This window comes from Solanum tuberosum, unplaced genomic scaffold (genome assembly GCF_000226075.1).
Source record: "Solanum tuberosum cultivar DM 1-3 516 R44 unplaced genomic scaffold, SolTub_3.0 scf00083, whole genome shotgun sequence".
NCBI lineage: Eukaryota > Viridiplantae > Streptophyta > Magnoliopsida > Solanales > Solanaceae > Solanum > Solanum tuberosum.
In genome coordinates, this window is record NW_006239015.1 from 548,274 (window position 1) to 559,518 (window position 11,245).

Sequence of the window (11,245 nt, forward strand, 5' to 3'; positions counted from 1 at the left end):
CCCCCCCCCCCCCACACACACACACCCGAACTGTTGCATTTTATTATTTGTGCGCATCAACTATAATTTTCTATTTTTTAAAAAAAAATGTATATTAATTTACAATAAATTAAACAATCAATAAGTAATAATATATGTATTATAATTTCTACGTAACGAAATCCTACATAAATAATACCTACATAACTAATATTTGTATAATTAATACTTGCATAACGAATAATTACATAATCAATATTTGCATAACTAATACATACATAACTAATACATGCATAATTAATACCTGCATAACTAATACATGCATAACTAATACTTGCGTAACTAGAACCTACATAACTAATACCACATAACTCTAACCAGTAACCAAACGTCCCCTTATAATACAATGTGTCAGTTTCTTACCAAACAAACATAATATATATTTTAAAACAGTTATAATACATAATATTGCATACATAATTCACTTTTAATACATATTACAAATTTAACATAATATTGCTACAAATGGTAATAAATATAACGGAAAAGGGTCAAATATACCCCTGTACTATTGCACATAATTTACATATACCCCTCGTTATACTTTCGGTCCAAATATACCCTTACTGTTATACTTTGGGCCAAATATACCCCTCATCCGTTAAATATTTGAATCTCAATCTTAAAATAGACAAGTGGAGGGTTGGGATTAATTTGAAGTACCCATATCGTTTAGTCCAAACCAACACCCAAAATAACCCACTTAAACACTTTTTGCCCAAACCCATTTTTATAAGCAAACAAAAGAAGGCTACTGTTTGTCAAAAACATTACTAATGGATTAGTTTCACGCAGTACATGAATTTGATTTTTATAATTATTGTTTTCATTTGTTTTGCCAATCAAAAATACAAAACGTTGAAAAAAATTCCAATTTTTTTAAAAATAGTTCACTGTATGTTATTCTTATTGAGTTCATTGTCTCGGTTTAATTTTGAAATTTTTGAAAGTTCAACTGATATGGTGCTTGAAATTTCATTGGTTTCGATTCACCCGCTAAAATTATAAGGCACATTCGGTGGAGAAGTAGGAAACAAAATTGTTGGGTCTTCGAATCGACATTCATATTTATGGCCGAATTACTTCTAAAATTTGTGAATGGAAGTTGCTGTAAATCAATGGCATATTGAAAAAAAATTGGGTTAGTATTTTTTTTAGCTGAGATTTTCTCTTGGCGGATATTATTGAGCTAAATTCAGCTTTGGCCTTTTGGGTTTTTTAATTTTGACAATGAGTTTTAAAAAAATTCTAAGTTGTTCAATAATTTTTCACTGTAGACTCATCAAAATTTCAAGTTGATGAGATTTTGAAGTGACTCTGTGTGTTCGGATGTTGAGAATCATCAACTTAGATGAATATGGTTATTATTGAAGCGGTCAAAATTGAATCAAAGATTGTTATTTTCGTGGCATTACTCCATTGTTGTATGTTGATATTAGAAGCTTTATTTGGGTTGGGTTATGAGTTATTTTGGACAAAAAAGGATATGGGTACTCCAAATTAATCCCAACCCTCCACTTGTCTATTTTAAAATTGAGATTCAAATACTTAACTGATGAGGGATATATTTGACCCAAAGTATAACTATAAGGGTATATTTAGCCCGAAAGTATAACGAGGGGTATATGTAAACTATTTGCAATAGTACAGGGATATATTTGACCCTTTGCCCTACATAAAAAATATTGCTAAAATCAGTGATTATTTATTAAAAGGTACTTTTTAATGTAACTTATTCAATGAAAAACAAGGAGAAGTAGATTCTTAAATTATAATGCTCCTCTTGATCCTTTCTTATCTGTCGTTTAAGACCTTAACACGCTCATTGATAAAAACTTCAGTAGCATTAGTCGTGAAAGGGAATTTGATCTAATTACCTTGAAATCTTCTTTGATCAATGGATTTATATCTAATGGAAGAAACGAACGACGTGAAGGTTATTTTGGACCAAAAATAATCAATAGCTAAAGTGTCGGATCAAGGATGCATCTCCACAAGCAAACTGCACATACTCGGTATAATTCCACAAGTAGAGTCTGAGCAGGATAGGATATATGCACGCATTTCCGATAGACCCTCAACTTACAAGGAACCATGCTATTTCCAATAGACCCTCGGCTCAAAAAAGAAGTTATTAAAGCAGGATTGATCACAGGCAAACCATGAAAAGAAAAGTAAGAAACCAAAGAAAGATAGGGTCTCTACAGAAGCATACATAATTCATGGCTAGCTAACACAAACTAAAGACTCGCACACATATAGAGCAACAGTAACCGTCTATAAAAATGTTGCTCTTTGTAACATGAAATTTTTGTTCAAAGATCACCAAATCACGTCGACACAAAATGTAAGGCCTCAGCTAACATGTTGTCTGATACGCGCAACCTGGACTGGTGGGGATTCTTCTATTCAGACAATGTTGACTTCAGTTCACCCTCGTTATGTAATTCCAGGACGATATCACATCCTCCTACAAGTTCGCCTTTGTAATACAGCTGTGGATAAGTTGGCCAGTTGGAGAAGGTCTTTAATCCCTGCCTCACTTCTTCGTCGGATAGAATATCAAAGGATCCAAAATCAACCCCTTCCTCCTTCAAGGCATTTATCACCTTGGAGCTGAAACCACACCTTGGAGAATCTGGGGTACCCTTCATAAAGAGCATTACAGGTGAGGAGTTCAGTAGATTCTTTAAACGGTCTTCAAGACTCACTTTCTGGTGTATCCCCTTCTCAGTTAGAACCTTCCTAAACTCACCGCTCTTTTGCATCTCCAGTACAATGTCTGATCCACCAATAAGTTCACCCTTTATGTACAGCTGTGGATAACTAGACCAGTTGGAATAAACTTTCAGTCCTTGACGAACTTCATCATCAGAAAGAATGTCAAAAGTCTCAAACTCCACTTTCTCCTGTTTAAGAATATCCACCACCTTTCTGCTGAATCCACACCGGGGTTCATTAACTGTTCCTTTCATAAACAGCATAACTGGGCTAGAGTTTATCAGACCTGCAAGACGAGTAGTCAAGGCAGTACTCAAGCCAGATTGTTCAGAGATGCCACCCTTCCCAACCGCAGTTTTATTTGGTTTAGTTTCAAGAGAATCAGAGACCCCAACCCCATGATCCTTGAAAACATCTGTAAGTTCACCACTCTCATGCATAGTTATAACAATATCACAGCCACCAAGAAGTTCACCCTTGCAGTACAGTTGAGGATATGTTGGCCAATTGGAAAATTTCTTCAACCCCTCACGGACCTCATTGTCCGTCAGAATATCAAAACTTCCAAATTTGACCTTCTCTTTCTTCAAGATGTCAACGACTTTCTGACTAAAACCACACTTAGGTTCTTCTGGGGTCCCTTTCATGAAAAGCAGAACTGGATGAGAAGAAACCAGCTGCTGAAGTCGCTTTGTTAGCCGATCATCAAGACCAGAACTTGACACTTGAGGGGCACCGTTTTCTCTAGACAATTCCTGAATTGCTTCAAGAACAGAGGGACCTGCAGCCATTCCTAGGCTAGCAGGAGCGGCAGGATCCCCAGGAGTGATTGACCCAGCAATTTTTGCAACCTTGTTAGCCAAACTAGAAGGATCGGCCCCTTCCAATGTATCAACAGCCTTACCTTCCTATAATAAGCAAAGCAATAGCACATTATAGATGGCATAACAAGCAAAAACGTAGGTTCAAATCAAAGGTAATTGTTCAAATGTCACAAACAATCACAGATGGAAGTGATTACTAATACCACTTAAGGGATGGAACCTAACAAATTTTCAAATCAAATTCACACAATTAGTGAACACCTTCACTTAATTTTTGAAGAATGTTATCTTGGACTTGTGTGAGGCAGATTTAGGCAATTCTTTCAGGAAAACCCGTCATATTTGTTTGGCTAATACAAATGAATTTAATGTTTCTTGATCTTGCTAACAGATGTTCACCTTTTCAAAATAATTAGCTACAAATATTTCTGTCCCATTTTCAGAGAAGTGAGTGACTCAAAAATTTGAAATGCCACATTGATGATTTATCTACTGCATAAGCCTTACTCTGAGACTTGCACAGAGCCACCTAAAGATAATGGCAAAAAGACAAACAGTGGAATCTTCAGAAGACAAGTGTAATAGAGAAAAAACATCTAGCAATCAACGTAACTACCCCGTGATGATGTGATGTTCATGAAAATCAGGCTAACAGAAGACAGTAAGATTTGCAAATGCCAAGCACTGGTCTGGCATAGAAGAATTACGGAAATCAAGAAGTGAGAATAAGATTGTTTTAGGACTTCTATATCCGACTGCACTCGTAGAGTTCACTGAAGAGTTACCAATTTAAGGATGCTTTCAGTAGAAAGTACGTGAAGTTTAACGAGAAAGATAGCCGGTGTTGACAATTTATAAAGCTTATACAGTAAGAGAGGTCGCATATTTCCCATTGTCCTTCACTTAATTGCCACCAAATAGTAGCGACATGACGACATCACATGAAGGTCCAGATGGCTCTTATACTCTGCTCATGCACACCTAAAGATGCATATGGTTTTCAAAGATTACGAGCACAAAGAATGACATGTCGTTGGCAGAGCACAGTCAAGCATTGTCTTTATAGAAATAAATGAAGAAATGAGAGACAGTTTCATATTCAAGTACTATCTGGAGAACAAAAAGAAACTCTGAAAAATTGTTAAAATTTTATTTTTTTAAGTGATTAGATTATTGAGGATCTTCTGATTATATTTGTTATTCCGAAGACATACATTTTCTATGTAAAAGGTCTCCTTTAAGTAGGTACACTTTTCTTTATAAATAACTTATGGAAATCATTAGGTTAATAATGTAATAAAAAGGTCGAAACACAATCCTCATTTCAATACTTCATTTGTTGGCAAAACACAAATAAATTCATTGAGTTCATCGTTTATAAAACTATGGAAGTGAGCAGATAACTAGCAGTAATATCATCATGATTCTCAATGCCATGTCCAGTAGCTATACAAAACCAAACATCACAAGTGGTGAGTCCTGAACTAAGCCGGGGGATAGCAGAAGTTCTTTAGGATAACTGGTGCATGAGCTGAGGATTACTTCTGCTACTGCCCCTCCAAAACAGTAAGGTCACAGAATGGCTTCCAAAACAGTAATGGTTGCTTTTGTGCTTTCTAGATATGCAATGCTGTTGCTGTGGCAGGTTATCTTAACGCGACCCTGGTCATTCCACATTTCCACTTTCATAGCATTTGGAGGGATCCAAGGTTGATTTTCTCTTCTATTGTTCTATACTTTCAGGGGCTCAGTGATTTTATTATTTCATAGATATACATATAATCAATGTACAACTCAGGAAGTGTGTAAAGCCTGCTAACATCTCATGGGTAGCTGTTACTGGTGAAAAGCTCTTGATTATGTCATATAATTGTGTAGATCAGTGAAATGCATTAAACCTGGCTATGACATTAAAAATTTGGCAACTCTAATTGATTAAATCATTAGAGAAAAAAACGGACAAAAGGCAGTGGGTCAAAACAGACACTCTCCAAGGCTCTTATTCCATATCTTGTATGCTAGAGAGCATTCAAGAGGAGTTCAGATGGTGTTTTACAGGTATCTATGGACCTCACACAGATCCGGAAAGGGAAGAGATGTGGCACGAAATTGCTGGAGTTCGGGGGTTATGGGATGGACATTGGGTATTAGGGGGTGATTTCAATGTGTGCAGATTTGAAAGCGAGAAATTAAATTGCTTGAGAAGGACTAGTGCCATGAGATCCTTCTCAGACACCATTCAGGACCTTAACCTGATTGATTTGCCATTACAAGGGGCTCAATTTACATGGTCTAGGGGTGATAATTTTGTGCAAGCATCTAGAATTGATAGATTTCTCATCTCCACCGAGTGGAGTGACTCATTCAAGGATGTAAAACAATCAGCTCTCCCAAAAGTAATCTCTGATCACAAACCTATTCTACTTGAATGCGGAGACTGGGATGTTAGCCCTTCATACTTCAAGTTTGAAAACATGTGGCTTCAATCAGAAGGGTTTCTAGAGAAGCTAGAATATTGGTGGCAGAGCTACAATATAGTGGGCAGGGCAGATTTTGTACTACTTCAGAAATTGAAAAGGTTGAAGAGGGATATAACAAACTGGAACAGAGAAGAATTTGGCAAGGTAGAGACCAGGAAACCAGAGCTCTAGATGAGCTGGCAGCTTTTGAGCAAGCAGCTGAGAGTAGACAATTAACAGTTCCAGAACTATTCAGATGTGAACCTGAGAATTGAGCTTCAACAACTAGTTAAAGCTGAGGAAATCTCATGGAGACAGAAATCCAGATGCTTATGGCTCAAAGAGGGAGACAAGAACACAAAGTTCTTCCAAAAAATTGCAAATTCTCATAGAAGGGGCAATTGCATAGACAAACTCAAAGTGGGAACTGAGATCATTGAAGATAAGCAGAGGATAAAGCAAGAAACTGTTGATTTTTACAAAAGTTTGTACACTGAACCTGAATAAAGTGGGAACTGAGATCATTGAAGATAAGCATAGGATAAAGCAAGAAACTGTTGATTTTTACGAAAGTTTGTACACTGAACCTGAACAGTGGAGGCCTTCAGCCAACTTTTAGGGCATTCCATCCATCTCAGTTGAGGAAAAGTTTAATCTGGAAGCAACTTTTCAAGAAGAGGAAGTATTGGCAGCTATTCAGTCTTGCGCTCCCGACAAGGCACCAGGGCCAGATGGGTACACAATGGCATTTTATCAGAAATCATGGGACTTCATCAAAGTTGACATACTGGCAGCTATGAACCATTACCATCAACATTGTTGGATGGTTAGATCATGCAATGCCTCCTTCATAGCTCTCATTCCCAAGAAAAAAGGAGCAATAGAACTCAAAGATTATAGGCCAATTAGTTTAATTGGGAGTGTCTACAAGATCATAGCTAAAGTCCTGGCAGAAAGGTTAAAGACAGTTATGGGAAAGCTAGTCTCTAAACACCAGAATGCTTTTCTTAAAGATAGGCAAATCACTGATGCCTCACTGATTGCAAATGAGGTTCTTGATTGGAAAATAAAAAACGGAGGGGCGGGCATCTTATGCAAGTTGGATATAGAGAAGGCCTTTGATCAGTTGAATTGGTCATATCTTCTTTCCATCCTTAGGCAAATGGGGTTCGGTGAAAGATGGATCAATTGGATCAATTTCAACATTTCTACAGTAAAATACTCAATTCTCATCAACAGAAGTCCAGTTGGGTTTTTCTCCCCACAAAGAGGTTTGAGGCAGGGAGATCCACTTTCTCCTTTTCTCTTCATACTTGCAAGTTGCAATGGAGGGTTTAAGCAGAATGTTAGATAAAGCCAAGCAATTGCAATGGCTGAATGGTTTTGATGTGGGGAGCATGATCACTACAAACATCTCTCATCTGCTTTATGCAGATGACACTCTGATATTTTGTGAGGCAAACAGGAGTCAAGTTCTCTATTTGAATCTAACCCTTTTGATTTTTGAAGCCCTCTCAGGTTTGCACATCAATATGCTAAAAAGTGTGATCTATCCTGTTAATGAGGTGCTAAACTTGGAAGAATTAGCAGGTATCTTGGGATGTAGTATGGGTGAATTCCCAAAAACCTATTTGGGGTTTCCACTAGGTGCTAAGTATAAGTCAACAGCTATATGGGGACGAGTTATTGAGAAGTTTGAGAAAAAACTTGCCTCCTGGAAGATGCAGTACCTATCGACAGGGGGCAGACTTACACTGATCAACAGTGTACTTGATAGTATTCCCACATACTATATGCAACTTTTTCCTATTCCTGGCAAAGTGTTGGAACAACTTGACAAGATCAGGAGAGATTTTCTATGGGAAGGGAATAGTGAGAAGCACAAGTATCATCTGGTGGAATGGCCAAAAGTCCTTCTTCCTAAACTACAGGGGGGGTTAGGGATCAAGGATTTGGCGCTGCATAATAAGTGTCTACTTATGAAATGGTTATGGAGATACACACAGGAGGAACATGTTTTATGGAAGGATGTGGTCAGTGCAAAGCATGGGATACAGAGTCATTGGTGCACCAGTCTTTCAAAAGCACCTTATGGGGTCGGAGTCTGGAAACACATATGCAAGCTATGGGAGAAATTTTCTCAGCATAAGCACTTCACAGTGGGGAATGGACTTCATATCAGATTTTGGAAAGACAAATGGCTTCGCAACACAGTTCTGATGGATGATTATCCAAGTCTTTTCAACTTAGCCAGGGATCCAGACTCAACAATTTCTCAAAATAGAGATGGAGCAACCTGGAGCATTATGTTTAGAAGGAATATGCAGGATTGGGAGTTTAATGACCTGATCAAACTACTACAGACTCTACAGAGTTTCTCTCTCAACACTCAGGCAACAGATCAGTTCAAATGGGGTACTACAGGAGACGGGAATTACACAGTGAGTGCAGCCTACAAGCAGTCAAGAGCATTTAATGCAGTCACTGACCACTGGCCATGGAAATTAATTTGGAAAATCAAGCTACCGCCCAAGATCGTCTGTTTTTGCTGGACTGCACTATATGAAGCATGCCTAACTCAAGACAACCTCTATAAAAGGAAACGCATCATTGTGAATGGATGCTACTTATGTCAGAAAGCAGCAGAGAGCAATAGGCACCTTTTTCTGCATTGTACTGTTACAGCAAAATTGTGGAACATGTTTTACTCTTTTTTTGGACTCAGTTGGGTCATGCCACATAGTATCAAAGAAGCTTATGAGAGTTGGTGTTGCTGGAAAGTTGACAGCACCATCAAACAGACTTGGAAGATGATACCTGCAGCAATTTTTTGGAGTATTTGGAGGGAAAGGAACAGAAGATGTTTTGAAGGTCTATCAACTCCTTTACATTCTCTCAAAGCGGAATGCCTTATATGTCTGTACAGTTGGGTTAATTTGTCCTATGTAGATTCCCTGGATAGTTTTTCAAATTTTGTTGGCTCCTTAGTTTTAGCATAATTGTACTTGAGCCAGCAGACCAACTGTTTTTGCTTCTACTTTTGTAACTAATTTGCATCTTCTTGATGCCTTCAATGGAACATTTACTTCATCAAAAAAAAAGGTCACAGAATGGCTTCTAGGGAGTCAGAAGCAAGCTGAGCGAAATGCAGGTAGAAGTCGCACAAGAAGAGGGTGAGACATTCATTCCCCATCTATTCAGAAGCAAATAAAGGTTTACAAACAGAAACAGTACATGGACAACGAAAGCAAATTCCCATGTGAGATACCTTGAAGAAGACAAAGTAAGGAACAGCAGAAACAGAGTGCAGCTCAGATATCTCAGGCTGTTCTTCAGCTTCAACCTGAAATACAAAGACAGAAGCAAAAGAACACTATCAGAAATGAGCTGAAACATCAGAATGAGTAATGAGCAAATTCCAGTAGCACCGGGACATAATTCATTAAGGAATCAGTTTACAATGGCATCAACTACTATAGAAGAAAAGTTCATTCCCAATTCAATATGCTAGAACAAACAACTATTCGAGTGTCCTGTGTTCTCCACTTCTCTGCTTGAAGGAAGTAAAATTTGAAGATTCTATCCAAGCAGTAAAATTTGAAGAACCAAATCAATGTAAGACTGCAGAAAATCAAGAGAGAAATAATATAGCTAAGCAACCAGCCAACCACAAGAACATATCTATCCGTGTGCACCCATTCAGGGAGACAAGTTCTTAGTTAATAGCTTTTTCCTTATCTTTTCTGTGTCTATTTGAGTTATCGCGGGTGTTCTTTTTCTTAACTTGCTTAAAAATTTGAACTACCAAATTGAGGTAAGACTGAAGCAAATCAATAGAGCAATACCTATCCCCACCCTCCCAAAAGAAACTCGTATTACAAAGTCTTCAATTTATATAACATAGCTGGGTAACCGCAAGAACTCATATTTCTGTGTGCATCCATTCAGGGAGATAAATTCATAGTTATTCCCTCTGTCCCAATTTATGTGACACGCTTTCCATTTCAGTTTGTCCAAAAAGAATGTCACCTTTCTATAATCAGGAACAATCAATAAAATTCCCTCTTTTACCCTTAACGAATTGATTTATAGCCACACAAAAGACTAAGGTTTGTTTTAGACCACAAATTTTAAGAGTCTTCCTTTCTTATTTTAAACTTTGTGCAAGTCAAATGGTACCACATAAATTGGAACAGAGGGAGTACTTGTTTTTCCCTACCTTTGTGTGTTTATTTGAGTAAATAATGCATGTTCATTTCCTCAAACTGCTTTTATTTCTTCAACATCTTCTGGAGAATGTGACAATGAGCTAAGAGGTAATAATAGCTGCCTAATAGAGCAAAGCTTCGGAGGCAGAGCTAGGTGGGGGTTCGTGGGTCCGGACGAACTCACTAACTTTTTTGTATACCCCGTATTTGTATTAGAAAATTAAATAAATATTTATGTATATTAACTTGTGAAACCTAACAAAATTGATTGACAACTCAATGGTAAGGAAGGGGTGGTGGAAATGCCTTTCACACTGGTGTTACGGGTTCAAACTCTACCATCAATCTTCTATCCTGAAATTTAGAAACCCCAAACACCTAATTCTGGCTCCGCCTCTGCAAAACTTATCTCTATTAGTATCAAGTTTGACCTAAAAACTTTTACCAGTAGCACCCTAAAATTTCACCAAAGTTAGACTATTGTATAGAAGATTGGGTGTATAAGTAGATAATCATATTTTTGTATAGATTATATACATCTTGGCATACTTTTTGTACATGAGAGCTTTCCCGAATTAATAAAATTATATATCTTATCAAAACAATTGCTTACTACAAACCAAGACTTACTGCGCAAAAGGAAAAATCTCATTCTCACTACAAGAATGAGCTACATTTACTACAAAATCATATAAACCCTTCAAATCATATCTTCCCAAAACAAACCTTTAAAAAAACACTCCAAACAGAAACAATATGTCAATCAAAATATCTTTCAATAGCACATCACAAAGCTTCATAGTTCGGCCAAAATCTTATGAACTGTCCTTTTTACTAATGAAGGTGGGACCCGGTACCGGCTTGCACGCATTTGACTAATCTACCAATGGTAAACCTGCTCACCAAGGCTAAACACCATGGAGTTATAACCCAGATTCAAACCAATAATCTCCAAGTTGTCACTCCTATGCCTAAACCACTGGACGTATTAATA

The 11,245-nt window shown here is 37.4% G+C and overlaps 1 protein-coding gene across 1 annotated transcript in view; it reads right to left on the reverse strand.

Moving 5' to 3' along the window:
• Nucleotides 1-2,146: 2,146 nt before the first annotated feature.
• LOC102595988 (monothiol glutaredoxin-S17) overlaps nt 2,147-11,245 on the reverse strand; it is an 11,430-nt gene continuing 2,331 nt past the window's right edge. The window contains exons 2-3 of the mRNA XM_006346991.2: nt 9,312-9,386; nt 2,147-3,668 (exon numbers count right to left, since the gene is read on the reverse strand). Coding sequence (XP_006347053.1) covers nt 2,445-3,668; nt 9,312-9,386 — 1,299 coding nt within the window. The 3' untranslated portion in view covers nt 2,147-2,444. The remainder of the gene's footprint in view (nt 3,669-9,311; nt 9,387-11,245) is intronic.